We start from the raw sequence: 24929 nt of genomic DNA, 5'->3' as shown, positions 1-24929 counted from the left end.
TGGAAACAGGATGCTGGGCTTGATGGACCCTTGGTCTGACCCAGTATGGCATTTTCTTATGTTCTTAAGTGCTTGTAACTAACTAACCCTTCGAGCAGATGTAATGGCTACTAGGAAGAGAACTTTCCATGTAAGAAATTTAACATTGCAGGAGTGCAAAGGCTCAAACATGAAGCACATGAGCATTGTAAGTACTAGATTTAGGTCCCATTCAGTGACTGGTAGCCGTAGCGGGGGCTTAAGTTGTAGTTGACCCCTCATAAACCGACTCACAAGGGGTTGCACCGTTACTGGGGCATCCCGCACACCCTTGTGGTACGCCGAGATGGCACTCAGGTGTACCCTCACTGAGGCAGTCTGGAGACCAGAGTCTGAAAAGTGCCAGAAAAAGAGATGGAGTGGGACAGGAAAAAGGCTCGATATCTTTTTGTATGTACCATATGGTAAATCTATTCCACTTAGAATGATAGGATTTTCATGTGGAAGACTTTCATGAAACTACAAGCACTTGAGAGACATCAGTTGAAAGGTTGAGCGGTTGCAGGATCAAGCTTTAAACATCCAGGCAGTGAGGGATAGGGTCTGAAGGTTCAGATGGCATAACATACCATGGTTCTGAGTTATGAGACTGGGCGCTGTGTCTAGGCAAATGGGTTCTCTGATCGAGAGGTCTAGAAGCATGGGAAACCACACTTGTCAAGGGCAGTACGGGGCTATGAGTATCAATGATCCTGTGTCCTGTTGTAGTTTCACGAGAGTTTTGGCTATCAGCGGTATCGGGGGATACGCGTATAGGAGGCCTGTGTTCCAGGGGTGAGCGAAGGCGTCCATGGCTAATGTATTTTGGTGCCTGTGCAGGGACCAGAATCTGTCCACTTTGTGATTCAGTTCGGATGCAAAGAGGTCGATTGTTGGTTGACCCCAACGCTGGAAGATTCTCCTTGTTACCACATGATCCAGAGACCACTCGTGGGGATGGAACTGTTGACTGAGGCGATCTGCTACTACATTCTGTAATCCTGCTAGTTAAGTGGCCCATATATGCATGGAGTGCGCAAGGGCCCAGGCCTGTGCAGCCTCTTGGGAGAGAAGAGCATGTGCCTCCCTGTTTGTTCAAGAATCACATTGCAACTGTGTTGTCTGTCTGTATGAGAACAGTTGTGTGAAAGGCAGTCCTTGAATGCATATACAGCATAACGTATGGCTCGAAGCTCTAGGAAGTTGATTTGAAACTTTGCTTTAAGTTGTGTCTAAGTTCCCTGAGGTTGAAGGTTGTTCACATGAGCTCCCCAACCCAAGTTGGATGCGTCCGTAGTTAAGGTCACTTGTGGAACTAGTTGCTGGAAGTGTAGACCTGTTAGCAAATTGGCCTTATCTCACCAGAGAAGTGAGACGCAGCTGGTCAGGTACATGGATCTGGGATGAAAGAGGTTGAGTGGCTTATAGCCACTGAGATTTCAAAGTCCACCGAGTTATTTTCATGGCTAGCCTGGCCATGGGAGTGTCGTGGACTGAGGAAGGCATGTGGCCCAGCAACATGAGGAATTGACGGGCTGAGGCTGTTTTCTTTGTGTGCAGAGATGCAGCTAGTTTGGAGAGTGTCTGCATGGTCGTTGGGCAGGAAGGCCTTTGCTACTGTGGTGTCCAAAACTGCTCCGATGAAAGTAAGGAGGTGAGATGGATTCAGGTGGGATTTCTGGTAATTGATGAGAAACCCCAACGAGTGTAACAGATTGATAATGAGCTTTAGAGCGCTGAGAGCTCCTTGTTTGGATTGGCTCTTGATTAGCCAGTCGTCCAGGTAAGGAAACACGTGTATGCTGTTTTTGCTTAGATGGGCGGCAGCCATTGCTAGGCATTTTGTAAATACACAGGGTGCCGAGGCAAGTCCGAAAGGCAGAACCCGGTACTGAAAATGGTGATGTCCCACTATAAAATGCAGGTATTTGCAAGCATACACGTCCTGAAGATCCAGAGAACAGAGCCAATCTTTTTGCAGAAGGGGAAGCATGGTGCCCAGGGACACAATCCTGAATTTTTCTCTGTAGAAATTTGAGATTGCTGAGGTCTAGGATGGGGCAGAGGTCACCTGATTTCTTTGGAATGAGAAAATAGCAGGAGTAGAATCCTCTGCCCTGCTGTGCCCAGGGAACGGGTTCAATAGCCCTGTCACTCAGATGGGTGGAGAGTTCTGACTATAGAAGGCTTGTGTGATCTTTTTGGATCCACAGCGGATTGGGTGGTGAATCCGGAGGTACCGTGAGGAAGTTTAGATGGTATCCGTGGGTTATAATGGATATGACCTATTGGTCTGTGGTAATGCTGAACCAGTTGGTTATGAAGTGGTGAAGCCGACCTCCTACCGGCAAGTCTAGTTTTGGATTTCTGGAGTGGCTGCCGTTCTCTGGATAGATTTCAAAATCCAGAGGCTTGGCCTGCTTGTGGAGCTGGCTGAGGTCTGGATGGTTTGGGTTGTCATGGATGTCCTCTCAGAGGTGGTTTGGATGGTCTCACGCGAGAGGTAGGTGGATAGTACCTGCTTGAGTGATAAAACTGTTTTCTGGGATCCCTTCTCGCGGTTCTTCTTGCGAAGGAGGTAGCCTCTGTAGTAACTGTGGTTCCCTGTACGTACCAGGATCAGTCCAGGACACCTGGGTTGTGACTCCGCACCAGTAGATGGAGACAGAGCAAGACCTGTCGGACTCAGCCATATATGGTAACGTGCCTCACACAGCCCCTCAGTCTTACTCTGTCTCCAGTAGATGGTGCAGGTGCAGTCACAACCTCTGCCTTCCCTGGGTTCTGTCAGATAGTCAGGGTTGGGGGTTTTTTGGTGTTAGTTTTGACTAAAAAAAAAAAAAAAGATTAGTACAGGAAATAGGAAGAAGAGAAGGTCCCTGTCTGTCCTGCCTCCCAGGGGGGTTAGAAGGTTCTGAGGGGACCACCCCCCCCCTGGTTGAGGCCACTGCTAGGGACGAGGACCCAGCTGGTCAAGTAGCAGCATCAGGGGTGACACCAGGGAGCCCAGTTCACTCACCCCGCTGAAGCAGGAGCCTCAGGACCGGGGACAGCGGCAAGTTTGGTTAAAAAAAAAAAAAAGCAGATTTTTTTTCTTCACGCCAGCTCAGTTTTCTTCGCCGGGGGGGGGGGGGGGGGGGGGGGGGGGGGGGGGGGCCCGCCTTGAAGGATCTTAAATTTAGATTTAATTTTCATTTTAACTTAGTTAATCTCTGTTCTTCCTCGCGGTCGAGCCGGGATTGCCGAAGGGGTCGGTCTGCGGCGCACGCAGCGTCTTTCCCGCAACAGCATCGAGTGTATTCAGGCGGCGAGGGACCATCCGGGGCCGGTCCCGGGCGGCGCGATCGCCCGCTGCATGTAGCCACGGCTGCAGAGCCTTTTCCCCATCTTAGCTACGGGCCGGGAAGTCACGCGGGAGGCTGCTGGTGATGGCGGCATGCCTCCTGCGCTTTCTCCGCAGCAATGGCCTTCGGGGGGGGGCAGAGTGCCGGTGGAGGCCCAGCGCGGACGAGGTTGTCTTCGACTCAAGAGTCCTCATTTTCTTCGGATTTTGCGCTTTTATATTAGTAATTTATTTGACCGAATAAGGTCATTTGACTCTGTAAACCACTTTGGTCAGGAAGTCTTTACTGGAAAACGGTATATAAATTTGCTTAAATAAAATAAATAAATAAATAAATCTGTAGTGACTTCGCCATACAGGCTAGCCTGCGCTGGGCCCAGGTCCTCCAGGCAAATGCAGATCTCTCGTCAGAGGAGGCCACGCAGGCAGATCGTTTGGAGGCAGCAATAGCGTACAGTGCAGATGTCCTCTACAACCTCCTTCGTACGTCAGCCAGATCCATGGTTTCGGCTGTTTCGGCCTGTCGTCTTCTTTGGCTCCGTAAAAGGGGAAACTATTGTTTGGCAAACAGATGATTTGATGCTGTCCCTTGGGGAAAACAGGGCCTTTAAGCTGCCTGAAGACTGGTCTAGAACTCTGTCCTCTGTCCCTAGTAGGTCCCGTTTCCGAGGAAACAGGAGGTCGCGTCCTCAGAAGTCCTCCGGTCCCCCCTACCATTCGGGTTCCTCCCGGTCCTCCTCGTGGTCGCAGTCCTTTCGTGGGAAACGGTTCGGTAGACAGGGGGAACCCCGGCGGGAATGGGGTCCAAGGCCTCCCAATGAGATGCGGTTGGCCCATCCCTCGCGTCAGCTCCAGTCCATCGTTCCAAATGTAGGAGCCAGGTTGGTGTCGTTTTCCGAGGAATGGGCCAAAATAACGTCGCACCAGTGGGTCCTCAGCGTGATAAGGCACGGCTACGCGTTAGATTTTGCACGAACTCCAGCAGACAAGTTCCTGGTGTCGCCCTGCAAGTGTCCAAAAGAGTGTACAGCAGTACGGGGAACCCTTCGACGCTTGGGGGCAATATCCCTCGTGCCCCCCGGTCAGCGAGGCGAGGGCCGTTACTCCATTTACTTTATCGTGCCAAAGAAGGACGGCACGTCAAGGCCAATTTTGGAACTGAAGGGGGTAAACAGATGCCTTCGCATTCCACACTTCAAAATGGAGACGATTCGGTCGGTGATTGCCTCGGTTTGTCCAGGCGAATTCCTGGCTTCCTTGGATCTCACGGAAGCGTACCTCCATATCGGCATTCAGCCGATTTATCAACGGTTCCTCAGGTTTTGCATTCTGGGCAGGCACTATCAGTTCAGGGCTCTTCCTTTAGGTCTCGCTACGGCCCCCCGCACGTTCACGAAGGTGATGGTAGTGGTGGCAGCTCAGCTCCGACGAGAGGGGTTCCTGGTACACCCCTACTTGGACGATTGATTCGGGCCAAGTCCGAGGTTCAATGTCGTCAGGCGGTCGACAGAGTCTTTCATCTCTTGCAGGCCCTGGGATGGGTGGCCAATCTCAACAAGAGTCATCTGGTTCCCACCCAGTCTTTGGAGTACCTGGGAGCCCTATTCGACACAAAACAGGGCAAGGTGTTTCTTTCCAGGGAGCGGGTGTGCAAGCTTCAGGGCCAGGTGCGCCGGTTATTGTCTCTTCGGCTTCCGCTGGTTTGCGATTATCTGATGGTTTTGGGTTCTATGGCATCAATGCTGGCTTTGGTCCCCTGGGCTTTTGCTCATCTACGTCCGTTACAATCAGCGGTGCTTTCCCGCTGGAAGCCAGTGTCAGAAGAGTTCCACCTACCGCTTCTGCTCAAAGCCCAGGCGAGGGCCAGTCTTCACTGGTGGCTAGAAGCGGACCACTTGACTTGTGGAGTGTCCCTGCTAGTGCCCGACTGGACAGTGGTCACTACGGATGCCAGCCTCTCCGGTTGGGGAGCGGTCTGCCTAGGCAGGTCAGTGCAGGGCTGGTGGACCTTGGCTCGATCTCAGTGGTCCAATTGCCTGAAGACCAGGGCAGTACGCCTGGCCCTGCAATCCTTTCTGCCGCTGGTACGGGGAAAGGTGGTCCGGGTGTTGTCAGACAATGCTACCACCGTGGCGTACATAAATCGTCAGGGCGGGACAAGAAGTCCACTGGTGGCAGAGGAGGCACAGCTCTTGATGTGCTGGGTAGAACAACATCTCAGCAACATTGCGGCATCTCACATCGCCAGAGTCGACAATGTTCAGGCGGACTTCCTCAGCCGTCATTACCTGGATCCCGGAAAATGGGAACTGGCGGAGAACGCTTTTTACCTCATTTGCGAAAGGTGGGGAACGCCACACATGGACCTGATGGCCACGTGGCAGAACACAAAGGCTCCTCGATTTTACAGCCGACGTCGAGAGCGAGGGGCAGAGGGCGTCGACGCGTTGGTTCTGCCCTGGCCGGCGGACGTGTTGCTGTATGTGTTTCCCCCTTGGCCGATGACAGGCAAGATACTTCGGCGCATAGAGTTGCACCCGTCCAACGTGATCATGGTAGCACCGGAGTGGCCGCGGCGCCAGTGGTTCGCGGATCTCATTCAGTTATCGGTGGATTCTCCCCTTCGTCTTCAAGGGTTCGCAGGGCTCCTCCGTCAAGGAGGACTGAGACGGGATCTAAGGAAGCTAGAACAGTGGTCAAAGACATGGCAGCTGAGATTCAATGCCATGAAGTGCAGAGTCATTCAAATGGTGTATGGAAATCCGAATGAGCTGTATTCGATGGGGGGAGAAGGGCTGATGTGCACAGAGCAGGAGAGAGACCTTGGGGTGATGGTGTCTAATGATCTGAAGTCGGTGAAACAATGTGACAAGGCGATAGCTAAAGCCAGAAGAATGCTGGGCTGCATAGAGAGAGGAATATCGAGTAAGAAAAGGGAAGTGATTATCCCCTTGTACAGGTCCCTTGGTGAGGCCTCAACTGGAGTACTGTGTTCAGTTCTGGAGACCGTATCTCCGAAGGGACAGAGACAGGATGGAGGCGGTCCAGAGAAGGGCGACCAAAAAGGTGGAGGGTCTTCATTGAATGACTTATAAGGAGAGATTGAAGAATCTAAATATGTACACCCTGGAGGAAAGGAGGAGCAGAGGTGATACGATACAGACTTTCAGATACTTAAAAGGTTTCAACGATCCAAAGACAACAGCAAACCTTTTCCGTCGGAAAAAAAATCAGCAGAACCCGGGGTCACGAGTTGAAGCTCCAGGGAGGAAGACTCAGAACTGTCAGGAAGTATTTCTTCACGGAGAGGGTGGTGGATGCCTGGAATGCCCTTCCGGAGGAAGTGAAGACCAGAACTGTGAAGGACTTCAAAGGGGCATGGGATAAAACACTGTGGATCCATAAAGTCTAGAGGACATGAATGAAGAACGGGTGGCTCACGGGAATGACGGCTACTACCTGGAGATAATACCCTTATTCAATAAACACACACGATTAATGCAACTCCAACATTGCTCCAAGCTTAACGGCAAGAGGAAATGTGGAAAAAGATTTGCATTCACAAAAAGCAGGGAGTAGCTTGCTTGTTACGGCGGTTACTACCCCAAACCAAATAAGCTTGATACTTCACTTTCAATGCATAACCAGCATAGCTCTCTGCTACAACGGCAGGGGAGGAAGTCTGATACTACGTGCATATCCAGCATAGCTCTCTGCTTCAACGGCAGGGGAGGAAGTCTGATACTACGTGCATATCCAGCATAGCTCTCTGCTTCTACGGCAGGGGAGGAAGTCTGATACTACGTGCATATCCAGCATAGCTCTCTGCTTCTACGGCAGGGGAGGAAGTCTGATACTACGTGCAAATCCAGCATAGCTCTCTGCTTCAACGGCAGGGGGAATGAAGAAAAGTGGATCTATTTACAGACAACCAACAGGGACTGAGTCGCATAGTCTGGGTAGACAAATAGACATGGGTGTAGCTTGCTTATTGCGGCGGGTTACTACCCCTAACTAATTTAAGCTATATATTACACTTAGATGCAGCTCCAACACTGCTCCTTGCATTAATGGTGGGGGTGGAAGGGAAATAGAACCAAAGGGTTACTAAGAGCCAAGAGTAACAAGTATGAGAAAAAAAAAAGTGCGAAGCTTGCTGGGCAGACTGGATGGGCCGTTTGGTCGTCTTCTGCCGTCATTTCTATGTTTGTTTGGAGGATGCGGATCACTTTTGTCTCACGGCATGGCTTTTGAGAGGCAGCGTTTGAAGAAAAAAGGTTATTCGGATGCGGTGGTAACCACGTTGTTGCGGTCCAGGAAGCAGTCTACGTCCTTGGCTTATGTCCGAGTCTGGGTGGTTTTTGAGGACTGGTGTACGGAGCGCAATGTGGATCCTATCTCAGCTTCCGTCTCCGATATCCTAGCTTTTCTTCAGGCTGGTCTTGCCAAAGGTCTCTTGTGTAGTACCCTTTGGGTCCAGGTAGCGGCGCTTGGTTGTCTGAGGGGCAAGATGCATGGGGTATCCCTGGCACTACACCCGGACATCGCGCGCTTTCTTAGGGGTGCTAAGCATCTCCATCCTCCTTTACGTCATCCTTGTCCATCCTGGAATCTCAATTGGGTACTCTCCTCCTTGTGCTAGTCTCCTTTTGAGCCAATAAAGCGGTCAACTCTCAAGGACCTTACGTTAAAGAGTTTTCTTGTTGCGATTGCCTCGGCGAGTCTCAGAGTTGCAGGCGCTGTCATGTAGGGAACCGTTCTTGCGGATCTCGGATTCAGGGGTTTCCTTACGGACGGTCCCCTCCTTTTTGCCGAAAGTGGTGTCGGCCTTTCATTTGAATAAGTCGATCGAGCTCCCCGCTTTTATGGTTAGGGAGCCGTCGGCGAAGGAATTACAGAAGTTGAATGTACGGAGGGTCCTCCTCCGCTATCTAGAGGTTACTAACCCTTTCAGGGTGACGGATCACTTCTTTGTTCTGTTTTCCGGTCCAAAGAGCGGTGGTGCGGCTTCCCGGACTACGATCGCCCGTTGGCTTAAGGAGGCCATTGGCTCAGCGTACGTAGTGCGGGGAAAGCCTGTTCCTGTGGGTCTCAGTGCCCACTCGACGCAGTCGCATGCTGCTTCGTGGGCGGAATTCTTCTCAGGTGTCGCCTCAGGAAATTTGCAGGGTGGCTACTTGGAAGTTGTTGCATACTTTTACTAGATATTACCGGCTGGATGTTCAGGCAGCTGATTCCGGGGGATTTGGAGAGAGGGTACTCCGAGCGGGACTCTCTGCTCCCCACCCTCGGTAAGTTGGCTCTGGTACATCCCAGGTGTCCTGGACTGATCCTGGTACATACAGGGAAAGGAAAATTAGTTTCTTACCTGATAATTTTCGTTCCTGTAGCACCATGGATCAGTCCAGGATCCCGCCCGTGTTTGCTGATCTGAAGTAACGGAGAGTCCACTCGTTGTTTGTTTACCTAATCTGATTACTTGTTTTGCTCTTTCGGTTGGGGAGCTCTGTTCCAGGTGGGGGTTTTTGAATTGCTCCCTGTTGAGGATAGGTTATCTAGTTAGTTTTGCTTGTCCTTTTCTACTTTGACATTACGTAAGACTGAGGGGCTGTGTGAGGCATGTTACCATATATGGCTGAGTCCGACAGGTCTTGCTCTGTCTCCATCTACTGGTGCAGAGTCACAACCCAGGTGTCCTGGACTGATCCATGGTACTACAGGAACGAAAATTATCAGGTAAGAAACTAATTTTCCTACAGCTGACGCAGGGTCTCGTAATGGTCTTTTAGTTGAGCCACCGCATCCTGTATTTTGTCGCCAAATAGATTTTCTCCGGTGCACGGTAGATCAGCGAGCTTGTCTTGGACTTCAGCTCGCAAGTCAGATGCCTTAAGCCAGGCCCACCTTCTGGCACTGATTCCTGTCACTGATAATCGAGAAGCAATCTCACAGGAATCTTAAGCAGCCCGTATCTCATATTTTCCTGCCTCAAGGTCTTTCTGAAGAATGGTATTGAGACCTTCTTGTTGTTGAGGCAGAGATTCTGCTATCTCTTGGACTGTTTCCACAGGTTCCTTTGGTATTGTGTCGTGTATAATTGATAGGGCGCTATGCGTGACACTAGCATACAGCAGTGAAAAACTTTGAGACCTAGAACGTCCAAGAATTTTTGGTCCTTTCCAGGGGGTACAGAAGAATGTGGATGCAGTCTTTTGGCTTTCTTCTGCGTTGATTCCACCACAACTGATTGGTGGGGTAGATGTGGTTTCTGAAACCCTGGAATGTGTTGGATTGAATAAATTGCATCTGACTTTCTGTTAACTGGTTGGACAGTGGAAGGGTGATCCCATAGGCTATGCTGGAGATCAAGGAGTACTTCATGGACAAGAATAGCCATAATTTCTTTGGGGGCATCCACAAATTTCTTTGGGGGCATCCACAAATTTCTTTGGGGGCATCCACAAATCAGGCTGGCCAGAGTGGCCAGCCTGATTCCCTTCAACAAACGGGAGGGATTTAAACACGAGAGAAGTGACTGATGCACCGACTAGCTCAGAAGGAGCCTAACTCTGTAGTCCTACGACTGTGGAGACCACCAAATGAGGAGCAACGTCTGGAGAGGGCATATGTGAGCTTTGGCCCACAGCACCAAATCCAGGTGCTTTAGCACCTGTAAATAATCCCATTCAGAAGGAACCAGCAGATCCAGGAAACTCTGGCTTGACTGAATATCTTGGGCACCCTCTTGACAGTGAGGAACACTTGGCCCATCTGTGTGTTTGACTTGTGTCCCCCAGGTACTCCATGGGCTGGAGGGTACTTTTTGCAAAATTGACTATCCAGCTCAAGTCTTCTAAAAACTGGGCCACTCAGTCACTTTACCTCCTCGAGAGACTGTGTTCAGATTAATCATGTGGTTTTTATTTGCCCATTTTCTTTTTTTAAATATTGTGGTGCTGAGGAGAGAGAACAGCAGAGAAGAGGGGAGGAGAGAGAACCAGGGCATGAGGAGAGTGCAAGGAGGAAAGCAGGATAAAAATCTCAGAAGAAAAAAGATTACTTATCTGAATCTTGTCTTTTTTTTTTTTTTTTTTTAAGAAGCTGCTCCTCAATCAGGCTCAACCAACCAACCCTGCAGGGGCTGGGAGCCGAGTAAGGGCTTGCATTTCTAGCCTAAACCAGTGGCCTAGCACAGGGATATGATCTGAGATCCAATGTAGAGTTGGTGAACCAATCCAGTTTTACTATCTGCTGGAGGCAGAAAATACTGGATCTCTGCTGCTAGTACTACTTCCTAAATAGCGGCTGAGATATCACAAAGAAAATCAGTGTTGTCTGCCTCAATCTGTAGGTAGGAGGAAATAACCCATTTGTCAAGGGCTAGACTGGTGTAGCAGGACAAGATGGAATAAGGAATTTTGGTTGTGGCTATTTTTGGTCATATGCACATGAATTGAAATCTTCAATCCAGTGCATACAAATTGACTATGTATAAAGCACCAAAGTATGCTCATTAGCAGAGTTTTCAGAACTTGATCATTTTGATTTTAAAAAACACACTAGACACTTTCAAATATAAAAGTTGATGTATTTGTGTATTTACTATGAACTGCCAAATAACTACCACTGTAATTGACAATGTGAATGATGAAGTACACACCATTGTTTTGGTTTTATAAATATTAGCTCAGCCTGTAACAAAATTGCTATTCAGAATGCACCCCCTATAGAGTCAAAATATTTAGAGCAAAAAAAAAAGTCTCAAATACTGAAAATTACAACTATAATATTCAGAAATGCCATTTAACTAACAGCAGTGTTGCATACCAAACTACAATACTGCTGCAGACGCAAAAACTCAGAAGCTTATGTAAATAAATGTCCCACTGACTTCTATGAACTCAGATTGTCTTATTACTTCGATAACCATTTGCATCTGCCACTTCAGATAAAATTGTCTGCTGCACATATAAAAACAGTTATAAAAAGGCAATCATAAAAGATTAAAATGTTGGCAGGCATGTCAGCTTTTAATGAAAAAATAGCCATATCTTAGTTTAAATAAGACTTTTGTTGCAATTTATTCCAGTGACTGAAAAAAAGGCCAAAACAATCATCTACCTCTCAAAACCCCTCCCTTTACTGCCCAGGGACACCCCTCCCCAATCCTCCCTGCCTCCCCCCCCCCCCCCCCCCCAAGAAAAATACTCCTTGTGCAAATCAGCAAAACTACCCTTTGGGGAAGCTCTTGAAATGATATGCCCAATTATTTGTATTTTATTCCCTAAATTACCTACTTCAAAAATCCACAATAAAAGAAAGTCTAAAATACACAACTTCATAGCTTAGCATTCTTTCAAATTACAAGAAAAATTTTCAAGTTACAAGAAAATATTAACGAAAGAAAACGTATGTACAGCACAATAGTATGCAATATGCAAAAGCTTCTGTGTTGCTATTGGCAACGTCTAAATCCTTCCAAACTCTATTCACAAATGTACCTTAACTAAAGACAATTACATCACTAAGCCTGTTAGTTTCAAGAGGGCCAAATTTAGGATTTGAAAATTTTGGTAAATGGACTCCATTCATTGGATTCTGGGTTGTAGACTTCAACTGAATTAAGAAATTCGTTTCCATCAAAGCCTCCCACTGCATACACAGTGCCTCCCACAGATATGACGCCGGCATTGCTTCTTGGAGTGGTCATTTCCCCCATCATCTTCCATTCATTTTTCAATGGATCATAGGCCTCCACACAGCTAAGCGCATGAGATCCATCAAAACCTCCAACAACAAAGAGTTTTCCTATTTAAAATAAAATTTAAAAAAAAAGTTATATTCAAGATTCTCTTGAATTGTCTGCAGTAAACTGACTGGGTAATATTCAAACATTCTATAGTTAAAAAATCCAAATATGTGCAATTGGTTTTATCCACAAGTATTCAAAAAAATAGAATTAAGTTAAATATCTTAAAATTCTCTTTATAATTAACTTATTTTGCTAAATTTTGTATAGAAAAGGATGTCTTCAGCAATAAGTTAAAACCAGTGGTGATCAGACTATGGTTCACTGGCCACATCCAGCCCAAGTTGATGACAAGTATGTCACTTACCAAGGGCTGGAAATGTTACCACCATGCACCTCAGACTTTTGCAGGTGGCTGTAATTCTGGGTGAAACTCAAGAACACACCACACTTCCTCTCCAGGTTGGAAATCCAGAGGAGATTCTGCACCCCCCAAAGTTTGGACCTTCACTGCTGCCTCAAACCCCAAGCCCCTAATGTGGCTCTTGAGCTCAAAAATTTTCAACCTAACAGCCTTTAAATTAGATTGTAACTTACTTTTTGAATTACAAATTTCATTTTTCAAAATATTACAACATGCAGGGGGTGCTCAATTCTGGTCCTCAAGGGCTGCATACCAATTACGTTTTAAGGATAACCCTAATGAGCATGCATAAATCTATTTCCTGTATATCCATTAGGGATATCCTAAAAAGCATACCAGTTTGCGACCCTCGAGGACACTGTGCTTTAAGATATCCTGTGTAACAGGGGAGATGGAGCCCTGTTACTTTAATCTAGTATACAGAGCGGCCAGATGCTGCCAAACTCTAAGGAATGTTTATTAACAGCATAAAAGTGCTCAGTTCATAGGCAAATGGAAAAAGCTGCAGACATTCCACTGCTAGTGCAGATATTCCAGTTTCATGACCAACACAGGATAAAGATCTTTTATTTCTGTTCTGACTACCTTCTGTCTCACACCACTTACCCACACATTGAAAAAGCTTACCATATACTATCTGCAAACGTTCTGATGCAGCCGAAAATAAAATCAATTTGACAGCTATGGTGAAATTTAGATTTTACCTAATATTCTTTCGAATCTTGCCAGACCAGTCCAGAAAAGTAGGTTATGCTCCCAATCAAGCAGATGGCGGCAGAGTGCAATTTACTGGGTCATTCTATGTAGGGTCCCATGTTTACCTCACCCTGCCACTATTTTCTATAACAAGAGAATAAAACTCCTCCCCACACCCCCATCATCCAGGGGCTTCGTAAATAGAGAAAGAGCAGTGATCTCCTTAAACCATGGGAGACCAGCTAACAAACAGCCTAACAAGGCCCCAAAATTGTAAGCTATAAAAACTGTAGCCATACAGATACTTTCAGCCATGCTAGGATTCTTACACCAAAGACAACGGACAAAGCAGAGAACAGAGAACAAACTTTCAGTCTGGGAGGGTGCTGGACTAGTCTGGCAGGATTCAAGGGAAAGAAATTGCAGGCAAGAATAAATGTCTCCTTCCTTATCTTCCCACCAGACTTGTGAGATGCAAAGCAGTCTCATATACTGGGTGGGGATACTGCTCTCAAAACCCTTGAGCCATAGGCATCCTCCTCTCTGGTCCAGGACAGACAATATTTTGTGAATAAATGCAAGAATGACAAAGAAGCCACCATATAAATTTCCATCAGAGAAACAAGACGAAGCTCCGCCCATGAAGAGGCCTGAGTCCTAGATGAACTCTTAAGACTTCTGGAAATCAGAACATCTTAAATGTATGCTGAGCCAACGGCTCCCTTAATTCATCGAGCTATAGAAGCCTTAGAGGCTGCTGCCTCCTCCTTCATCCACTAAAGAGAGGAAAAGCAAATGTTGCTTACCTGATGTAACAGGTGTTCTCACAGGACAGCAGGATGTTAGTCCTCACAAATGGGTGACATCGAGGATGGAGCCCACCACGGAAAACTTCTGTCAAAGTTTAAACAGAACTTTGACTGGCCCCTACTGGGCATGCCCAGCAAGGCACTGACCCTGCAGCCAGCAGGGGTCTCCCTTCAGTCTGATTTTCAAAGCTACAGACAGTGCCTAGAAAGTAAGAATAAAACGAACCCAACACCGCGGGGAGGCGGGCGGGTTTCGTGAGGACTAACATCCTGCTGTCCTGTGAGAACACCTGTTACATCAGGTAAGCAACATTTGCTTTCTCACAGGACAAGCAGGATGGTTAGTCCTCACAAATGGGTGAGTACCGAGCTGAGGATGTCCCGACTTCCACCAAATGTACCCAACGGTGTGCAGCAGGCACAATAAGTGAGGAGAAATTTGGGAAAGGGCATCCGCACCCAACCGGGTAGGTGGAAGGGTGTTGGTACATCAGGTTGGAAAAAGGTTACGCAAGACAGACTGGCTGAAGATGGAGTCCTGTCTTCCAGCCTTGTCCAAACAATAATGGGCTGCAAAGGTATGGAGAGAACTCCAGGTTGCAGCTTTGCAGATGTCAGGAAGCAGCACCGATCGAAGGTGTGCCACTGACGTAGCCATGGCCCTCAACGAGTGTGCTTTAACACGGTCTTGAAAAGGAATGCCAGCTTGCTCATAGCAAAAAGAAATGCAGTCCGCCAACCAGGAAGAAAGAGCCTGCTTACCCACAGGTTGTCCCAACTTATTAGGATGGAAAGAGACAAATAATTGAGTGCTCTTCCTATGGGAAACTGTACGGTCTAGGTAAAAAGCTAGAGTTCGTTTACAGTCTAGGGTATGCAGGGTCTGCTCTCCAGAGTTGGAGTGGGGCCTGGGAAAAAAGATAGGTAGTATGATGGATTGATTGATATGAAACTCAGAAACTACCTTAGGTAAAAATTTAGGGTGAGTGCGGAGTACCGCGCGGTCCTGCAGGAGCTTAGTGTAAGGCGGATAGGTAACTAGGGCCTGTAATTCACTAACCCTGAGAGCTGAAGTAATAGCCAAAAGGAATAACACTTTCCAAGTGAGATATTTAAAGTCACAGGAGTGCAGAGGTTCGAAAGGAGGTTTCATAAGACGACCAAGAACCAGGTTAAGGTCCCAGGATGGGGCCGGAGGACGCAAGGGCGGCTTTAGATGGAGCAAGCCCTTAAGAAAGCGTGTTACTAGGGGTTGTACTGAAATAGGATTACCCCCAATACCCTTATGGAAGGCGGCTACCGCACTGACATGCATTCTGATAGAAGAGGTTTTAAGACCTGATTCAGAGAGATGCCATAAATAGTCCAAGAATTTGGAGATTGGACAGGAAAGGGGATCAAGGGACTGAGAAGTGCACCATGATGTGTACCTTTTCCATTTGTATGAGTAAGACTTTCTTGTGGAAGGCTTTCGTGAAGCTATCAGGACCCGAGAAACGGAATCTGAAAGGTTGAAAGGCTGAAGGACTAACCTTTCAACATCCATGCCGTCAGGGACAAGACTTGGAGGTTGGGATGGAGGAGGCATCCGTCGTTTTGAGTGAGCAGATGCGGGTCCTTTCCCAGAGGAATGTGCCTGCGGATGGAGAGATCCTGGAGTATTGGAAACCATACTTGGCGTGGCCAGTAAGGTGCTATCAGGATCATGGTTCCTCCGTCCTGGCGTAGCTTCACGAGAGTCTTTGACACAAGAGGGAGTGGAGGGAATGCATAGAGCAGACCGGTTGTCCACTTGAGGGAGAATGCATCCCTCGGCCGAGAGTGCTGGCTCCGAATGAGAGAGCAGTAATCGTCCACTTTGTGGTTCTGAGGGGACGCAAAGAGGTCTATGCGGGGAGAACCCCACTTGTGAAACAGAGAGGTCGCTACCAGAGGATCGAGTGACCACTCGTGTGGTTGGAAGACACGGCTCAGCTGGTCTGCCAATACATTGTCTACTCCCGGCAGGTAAGTGGCCCTGAGGTACATGGAGTGGGAGAGGGCTTCCGCCCAGATCTGCGCAGCTTCCTGACACAGAAGGAAGGAGCCTGTGCCTCCCTGCTTGTTTATGTACCACATGGCCACTTGGTTGTCCGTCTGGATTAAGATTATCTGATGAAAGAGATGATCTTTGAAAGTGCGGAGCGCATAGCGGATTGCTCGAAGTTCCAGGAAATTGATCTGGTGTTCGGCTTCCTCTTTGGACCATAACCCTTGGGTTTGAAAGTCGTCCATATGGGCTCCCCAACCGATGTGAGAAGCGTCGGTGGTTAGGATTACTTGCGGATACGGTGGAAGAAAGGGTAAGCCCTGAAGGAGGTTGACCTGAGTCGTCCACCAGGTTAAGGATAGGCGCAGCGCTTGTGTGACTGTGACTATGGAGGACAGAGGCTGAAAAGCTTGAATCCATTGGTGTCGTAGAGTCCATTGTGTTACTCTCATGGCTAGTCGGGTCATGGGAGTGACTTGAACCGAGGATGCCATGTGCCCTAGGAGAATGAGGAACTGGCGAGCCGTGGCAGTGTTCTGAGACTGGAGCTAGCGAGCCAGGGACATTAGGGTGTGGACCCTCTGAAGAGGAAGGTAAGCCTTTGCCTGTAAGGTGTCCAAGTCTGCCCCAATGAAGGATAAGGTTTGAGACGGGACTAAGCAAGATTTCTCGTAATTGACGAGAAACCCTAAGGAAAGGAGTGTTTGAATTGTCAATTTTAGGGAGGATTGAGCTATCTGTTGGGTGGAGGCCCTGATTAGCCAATCGTCCAGGTATGGGTAGACGTGGACACCTTCCTTCCTTAGGAATGCTGCTACCACTACGAGACATTTGGTAAAGACTCGTGGGGCAGAAGCTAGACCGAAAGGGAGGACACGGTATTGATAATGGTCGTGGCCTACTAGAAACCGCAGATATTTGCGATGGGATTGTGTGATCGCAATGTGGGTATAAGCGTCCTTGAGGTCGAGAGAGCACAGCCAATCCCCTCTTTGTAGCAGAGGGAGCAGCGCGCGCCTAGGGTTACCATTTTGAACTTCTCTTTTTGAAGGTATTTGTTGAGGGCTCGAAGGTCCAAAATGGGACGTAGTCCCCCTGATTTCTTTGGTATTAGGAAGTATCTGGAATAGAATCCCTTGCCTCGTTGAGAGGGAGGAACGGGTTCTATAGCATTTGATTGTAGAAGAAGGGATACTTCCTGTTGTAATTGAGCCAAATGGGTGGATAGACTCCACGCTTGAAGAGGCGGGGAGTCTGCCGGAAGAGTTATGAAGTTGAGGTGGTAACCGTGTGCAATAATTGTTAGCACCCACTGATCTGAGGTGATCTGCAACCAAGGTTGTAGAAAATGGTACAGTTGACCTCCTACAGGGATGTCCGGAAGAGGGGTTTGGCATGTGTTCCCTACAGGGGAGTCAAAGGCCAGCCGCAGGCCCAGGAGGAGGGGCTACAGTAGGCCTTTGTTTCCTAGGCTGACGCGGCTGAGGCCTAGTAGAGGATCGAGCTGGACGAGGCCTGGCCGATGGAGGGTAATAATGGCGTGGTCGAAAGAATGACTTCTTAGAGTCTTTCTTTTGCGGTTGCTTGGAGGTCAGCTCAGGTGGGACAGATGAGAGTTGTTTCAACGTCTCATGGTGGTCTTTTAACTCCGCCACAATCTGCTGAATTTGCTCTCCAAACAAATTATCGCCTAAGCAGGGTAAATCAGCAAGACGATCCTGAACCTCTGGGCGAAGGTTGGATGATTTTAACCAAGCCCAACGTCTGGCTGAGATGGCTGTGGCTGAAACTTTTGTGGAAGCATCGAATATGTCGTAGGCAGTCCTAATCTCGTGCTTCCCTGCCTCAAATCCCTTGTGAAGAAGGGCTTGAAGCTGCGGTTGGTATTGGTCTGGCAACGTGTCAGCATAGTCTTGCATCTGCTTAAGGATGGCTCTGTTGTACTGAGTCATGTAAAGTTGATATGAAGCTATGCGTGAAATCAACATAGCTCCATGATAGACTTTCCGTCCAACACTATCTAGGAACTTGTTGTCCCTGGTAGGTGGGGTAGAAGAGTGTGGCTTAAGACGCTTGGCCGCCTTCTGCGCGGACTCAACCACAACAGAGCGATGATCCAGTTGAGGTTTTTGGAAACCTGGTGCTGACTGGACAAGGTAGGTGGAGTCAGCTTTTTTGTTAACTGGGGACACTGATGAAGGAGATTCCCAGTTTTTCTTGAGCAGATCCAAAAACACCTGGTGTATAGGTGTGGAAGCGATGATTTTTGGAGCATCCAGAAATTGAAGGAGTTCCATCATCTGGTGTCTGTCATCAGCTTCAGATTGTAGTTGAAAAGGTACAACTTCTGACATCTCTTTCACAAAATTAATGAAAGATAGATCCTCAGGAGGAGATCTTTTTCTACTCTCTGTAGGAGATGGTGGCGAAGGCAAATCTGTGTCAGAAGATGTATCATCATCATCACCCCAGGTATCGTAGGGATCAAGTGGGGCTTGTAGCCCTGATGGACCTGGCTCTGAAGGCATCGATGGAAACCGAGGTGGAATCGGTGCCGTAGGTGGAACCAGAAATGGCATCGATGGCTTCGGTGCTGCCGATGGAATCGGTGCCTGGCGTGGAATGGATGGAACCGAAGGATATATCGGTGGAGATATACCAGAAGGCACCGATGGAACCACCCCGGAAGGGGGAATCCGGAACGGTGTTTCTCCTGCCGATGAAAATCCAGTCGGAGACGGTGGTGTTGTCGATGGTACTGGAATCACCGATGGAAGGGCCGTCATGAGCGCCTCCATGCGACTCAGTAGCGGTGCTAGCGCTTGTATCAACGGCTCGGTGGTCGGTTCCCTCCTCGGTGGCGAAGCCGGTGCCGATGGCGGCACTGGAACCGGTGCCGGAGACGGTGCCGATGGAGGTTGCAATTTCTTCATCGCTTTCTCGATGGCCTCCTGGACCAGCCGGTCCAGTTCTGCCCGGAGACCAGGGGTAACCATACCCGGCTCGACAGGAGAGGGAGGCTGAGGCAGGGCCGGAGGGACCACCGTAACCGGTGGGATCACGGCCCCCGCACCCCGGGAGGGTGAGGGTTTCCTCGATGCCGGCGAACGAGACGTGGAGGGTGTCCGGTCTGTTCGCGGCTTCTTTGTCGGTGGCTCGGCTTGAGCAGAGGTCGATGGCTGTGGATCCTCGACAGGCCGAGACTTGTGCCGTCGATGGCGGTGCTTTTCCTTCCGATCCCCTCGCCCATCCAGGGAAGGGACGGGAGTCGACGGCCGAGAAGCGATCGATGGCGGACGGTCACCGGAGGGTTGACGATGATGGTACAACTTCGACGGTGCCGGTTCCGATGACATCGATGCTATCGATGGCGTTGGGGTGGGTGCATGGAAGAGGAGCCCCATCTTCTCCATCCTGGCTTTGCGACCCTTGGGTGTCATTAAGGCACATTTGGTGCAAGTCAGGACATCATGCTCACTACCCAAACACATTACACAAACCCTGTGGGGGTCTGTGATGGACATAGTCCGGGTACAATCCGGACAACGGCGGAACCCCGTTGCCATGGCCTGAAGCCAAAATTTAGGCTGGGGATCGGTAAGTGCCAACAGGCCTCAAGGGCCAAAATCGACGGTAGTCGATGGAAAAAAAGGCAAAAAACTTACCGGGTTCCGTAAGATGACTAAAAATTTGTCGAAGGGAGACCCCTGAGGGGCAAATTTTCTTAGGAAATTAACTTCCAAATTCCTGTCAGGAACGTGGTTAGAGAGCTCCTTTCACCGCGTGGCAACTGCTGCGCGGAAAAAAGAAGACTGAAGGGAGACCCCTGCTGGCTGCAGGGTCAGTGCCTTGCTGGGCATGCCCAGTAGGGGCCAGTCAAAGTTCTGTTTAAACTTTGACAGAAGTTTTCCGTGGTGGGCTCCATCCTCGATGTCACCCATTTGTGAGGACAACCATCCTGCTTGTCCTGTGAGAATGGGTGATCTCTTAAAGGAGCTGATCACTTTCAAATATCATTAGACTCTGAACATATAATCAGTGGAAGTCATTAGGAAGGATGATAGGAAAACCATCTGGCAGCTTAGGTAAAAAAAAAGGATGGGACCATGAAGAATTTTCAGAGGTGCTTCCTTAAAAGGCACTCAAGGAGAGCCATGAGGACCAAATTCACATCTCAAAGACAATGAAATGCTTCACCCCCTTAGGAAATGTGAAACCTTCAGACAAACCCTGAAAATGACTCCTGCTGCAGATACCTGCAACTTGTACCTTTAGAGAATTAAGTGCTAGTCTTTTCTCCAGACTTTCCTGCAAAAAGATTAAGATTTGTACCCATTGATGCTTTCAAAGGAGAAATCACCCTATCTTCAAAAATCCTCCACACTCCATATGCTAGGGAAGTGGATTTCTTTCAAGCCTATAAACATGGAAACCATATTAGAATTGCCTTTCCTAAATCCATGGTTCTCTCAGCTTTAGCCATAAGATAGAATGAAGCTGGATCTTCACACACTACTGGTCCTTGCACCAAGAAATCTCTCAGGAAGCTTAAAGAAATTCTCCCTCAATTTTCATAACTGCAAACCAGGAATATCTAAGACATCTGGTGCTACCAAGACCAACAGGTTCCAGATTCTGGCAATCTTTTGCAAGATCAAACCACAAAGCCATGATGGAAACAAATGAGAGCTGGCCAGAGTTGTGCCAATACATCAAAACTCTGTGCTTTCTTCTCTCCTTTGACTGAAGAGCTTTTCCACTTTGGCATTTCTCCTGGTTGCCATCAGGTCCATAATTGGCCTCTTCCATCTGGGAGTAATCAGGGAAGCAGCCTCTTTTGAAAGCTTATACTCTCCTGGGTCTAGTGTATGCCAACTCAAAACGTCTGCTTGGATATTCTTTACTCCTGCTATGTGCACTGCCAAGAGCACATGTGAGTACCCCCCCCCCCCCCCCCACACACACTGGAGAATGAGAACACTTGTATCCTCAACCACCTATGAAGCTGGATCTGGTTTCTGCTGGAAGAGGGAGTCTTGTACAACAACTTACATAACACCATTGAAACAGGAAGGGATTTCTGCTATAGCTATATTTGTACCCAAGCCCAGGTTACTAGGTCCAGGGCTGTTGCTACTGAGCCCAAGACAAGATATCCCCAGACTCTGGAACTCTGGTTCCATTGGATTATGCACACTGTCCTGAATCTTCAGAATCCTTCCTACCATTATGTTTACCCAACCATTCCTCATTTTGAAGCAGGCTCCCAGATACTACATGAGTGGGCTCTTGGCAAAATATGCCACATCCAGACCAGGTCCTGCAGAATCTATTTAGATGGTGGATTTCCAATTTTCCATTAACATCTGGGTCAACCAGTTGTCTAGGTTTAGAGTGTACTAAAACTCCCTCCTGGAGCAAAGTTGCTGACCCTATCACCATCTCTTTTGAGAAAGTTCTTGTTGCCATAGCCAAGCCAAATGGTAATGTCCAGAACTGGAAGTGTCCCTTGAAGAATATGAAAATAGGCTTCTGTTACATTCAGGGATAATAAAACTCTCCCTGCCTCATCACCATGACGTTATCGGGAAAATCGACACTCGATCTTTTGACATGCTTCAAGGCTAAAATGGGCTCGAAGGTATCCTTCCCTTCTTTGACATCGCTCCTATTCCATTACTGGATCACCACTTTCAAATAGCCTAGGCCACCTCCCTCTTTAGACAAGAGCAGCATGGTGATATTATGAAAGCATCTGACTTAACCTGGAAAATTCTAACGTTTAACTTTCTCATGACATACAGAACACGGATCTGAAGAAATCTGGACTCACTTCCAGTAAAACAAGTAAGTGGCTGCCTACTTGCAACTCCGGACCAAGAGTCCCCCAACTTTTATTGGATATTGCTGGGAGACAAACTTCCAAGTCCTTGATCAACTTCCCAAAATCCTCCCCAAAGAGAGTTTTCCCTTAAAGGAAGTCTAACGACACACACCTTGGAAGTTGACAATTACTCAGTTATGGCTACCATTATGGCCATGTTCAGCACAGGCACCCTAATAAAATCATAAGCAGCATCTGCCCAGAAAGGCTGCACCCACTTCCAGCTACATTGTCTCCTCCAAGTCTGCACCTGCTGTGCCCAATGCAAGTAGGTTGCAAATCCCATTCCACCATTACCAATTCTTTTACCACCTGGTTCAGGGGCTTCCTCATGCCTATTATAAGCTCCTCTACAACACCTTTCCTAAGTCTGGTCTTCTGTAATACCTAATGCTCTCAAAGCACCATCAAGGGGGCAACTTATTTATTTTAAACTAGGTGGATCACTGAAGAATTTCCAACCTTTAAAGAAATTTTGCCTTCCTTTGAATTCTCCCAGAATTCCTCTAAGTTTCAGCTTCCCACTGAGAATTTTTTAAAAATTTTCTCCAATACAATGTGCCTGGGAAGAACCAAGAAATGAGGCAGAAAGCCTGGTATAAAATTGAAACAAATTCAGGGGCAGATATAGAACACTCAAAGGCCCTGTGAGCTACCCTGGAAAAGTGCTTATTTCCTTGCCCCCTCACATGTGAAGATAGGAATCAAAACAGGAGGCCCCATTTTCATACTTTGTGGACAAGCAGCTCCACATGATGGCTGTCATTCCTATGGCAAATGACATCATGCCAGCAGGAACAACTGACCGGCATGAAATCGCCGCTGTCTGTAGTCCTGACAACTGTGCATTGCACCAGGGTCCCACCTTTGAACAAGTCTGTTAACAGCTGCCAGTTCCTGGTACCACACAATGCAGGTCACTGGTGCATTTCCTAACTACTCACCATGGTGGCAAAGGGAATGGGACCAAGTCCTGCCATCTGGTCCAAGCTGTCTAGCTCCAAGTGGCTGCTCAATTACTGCTTCACAGTTAACAGCTGTGGGGGTTTTTTTTACACTTTATTTTTAGATTGAACCTACACTGGCCAGCAGAGGGAGGGAAGCAAATGGAGAGTAAAGAAGAGCCAGAGACCATACCCTTATGTTTATTGTCCCAGAAGTTCACAGATTTTTCAACATCGTTCTTTTTCATCAGGCCAGAACCTGACTTCAGAGGAAAGGGAATGCTACTCTATTTGCTGGCGGTAAAGAAAAAGTTGATTACTTGCAACGGTATTCTCTGTGGACAACACAACACATAGGCAAGATGTCCACCTTAGAAAAATGAAATTCCCCTTGTTCCTATGTGGATCCTAGCAGGTCCTTCACAATCTTAATGGAATCTACTGGAAACAAAAGATACTGCCACCTGCTAACAGACCTAAACAAGCATACAACAGCTGAAAATTAAAGATGGTAAGCTTTTCCCAAAGAGGAGACCATGGTAGCAATATCTACCCCTTTCTGAGAACCTGCTGAAACTAGCCACAGAAGCCTGAGAAAATCTGCCAGGGATGTGGCTGACCCAGAACTAGGGACTGCATGTTATGGGTGGTATTCTGTGCAGGTAACCAACATGACAATACATTTGAAGGTAACGTAGTCTCTCACTTTACCCAAATATCCAAACATGTAAAAGACTTATGAATTTGCAATCAACTTCTACATATCTATTTTAAATCAATTTAACAAAGCTCTAAACATATTAGCGGGACTTTAGAAATCTTATACATTTTATTGAAAAAATTTTAAGAACATGGCTCAGATTCACGCTATATAAAACAAATAAAATAAATAAATCATTATAGTTGCCCTTCTCTGTACTTCCTCCATCTCAACTATATCTTTTTTGAGATGTGGCAACCAGAACTGTATATAGTATTCAAAGTGCTATCTCACCATGGAGCGATACAGAGGCATTATGACATTTTCCGTTTTATTAATCATTCCCTTCATAATAATTCCTAACATTGTTTGCTTTTTTTTGACTGCTGCAGCACACTGCTGACGATTTCAAAGTATTATCCACTATGATGCCTAGATCTTTTTCCTGTCAGAATGGCTTGACCCAAACAGCTTCTTTCAACCAACAAGCCTAAGTAGCTTTGGAAGCTTTCTCTCCTTTCTTCGCTTCATCAAACACCACAAAAAGATGGTCCAATCGCCGAAAGGAATTAGTGACCTTCAAATAACGTAACAGAGTGTGATGCACATCCAAAAGATGGAGATCTCTAAACCTCCGCCGAATCTCTAGACCATTCCGGGAAGCCCTGCAATTCAACTGTCTGATTCACATGGAAGGCAGAAACCACTTGGTAAAAATGAAGGCACCATATGCAAGGACACACTGACATTAGTAATATGCAAAAAAGGATCGCAACAAGATAGAGCCTGAAGCTCTGAAATCCGTCTAGCTGAGCAAATCGCAACCAGAAAAATAGTCTTCAACATTAGGTCCTTCAAAGAAGCTCATCCAAAAGGCTCAAAGTTGCCTGCACCTCTGATCTGAGATCTGAAGCCCGCAGCCATGCCATTCTGCAGGCACCAATTCCAGCTACAGAGACCCCTGATGCCATTTTGAAAAATCGTAGGTCACTCTGCCACATTCCAGGCCCTTATGCACCAGCGACATGAGGGTGGTTCTGCTGCTGTTGAGGCAGCTGCTTCCAGATGTACCACAAGTATGTCCAGCTGGTTGGAAGCTTTGCGGTCAATGAGCCTAGCTCCCTGAAAGACCATCCTCCCAAAAGTGTCCATTGCTCTGTGATCCTTCCCTTGGGACGCTGAGGAATGGGTCCTAGAACACTTGGCTCTCGACAATGGATTCATCTACCACTGATTGGTGGGACAGCTGATGCTGGTCGATTCCGGCAACCTTCTGCACGAGATAAACCGCATCTGCGTTCTTGTTTACGAAAGGCACCGTGAGGAGGTATTC

General features: G+C 47.7%; 1 protein-coding gene across 1 annotated transcript in view; it reads right to left on the bottom strand.

Annotated features, from left to right (window-relative positions):
* Positions 1-11541: 11541 nt before the first annotated feature.
* IVNS1ABP (influenza virus NS1A binding protein) overlaps positions 11542-24929 on the bottom strand; it is a 107273-nt gene continuing 93885 nt past the window's right edge. The window contains exon 15 of the mRNA XM_029618367.1: positions 11542-12169. Coding sequence (XP_029474227.1) covers positions 11916-12169 — 254 coding nt within the window. The 3' untranslated portion in view covers positions 11542-11915. The remainder of the gene's footprint in view (positions 12170-24929) is intronic.

The sequence above is a fragment of the Rhinatrema bivittatum genome, chromosome 10 (genome assembly GCF_901001135.1).
Source record: "Rhinatrema bivittatum chromosome 10, aRhiBiv1.1, whole genome shotgun sequence".
Taxonomy (NCBI): Eukaryota; Metazoa; Chordata; class Amphibia; order Gymnophiona; family Rhinatrematidae; genus Rhinatrema; species Rhinatrema bivittatum.
The sequence above is the reverse complement of the archived record's forward strand: the minus strand, read 5'-3'. Positions and strand labels throughout refer to the sequence as shown.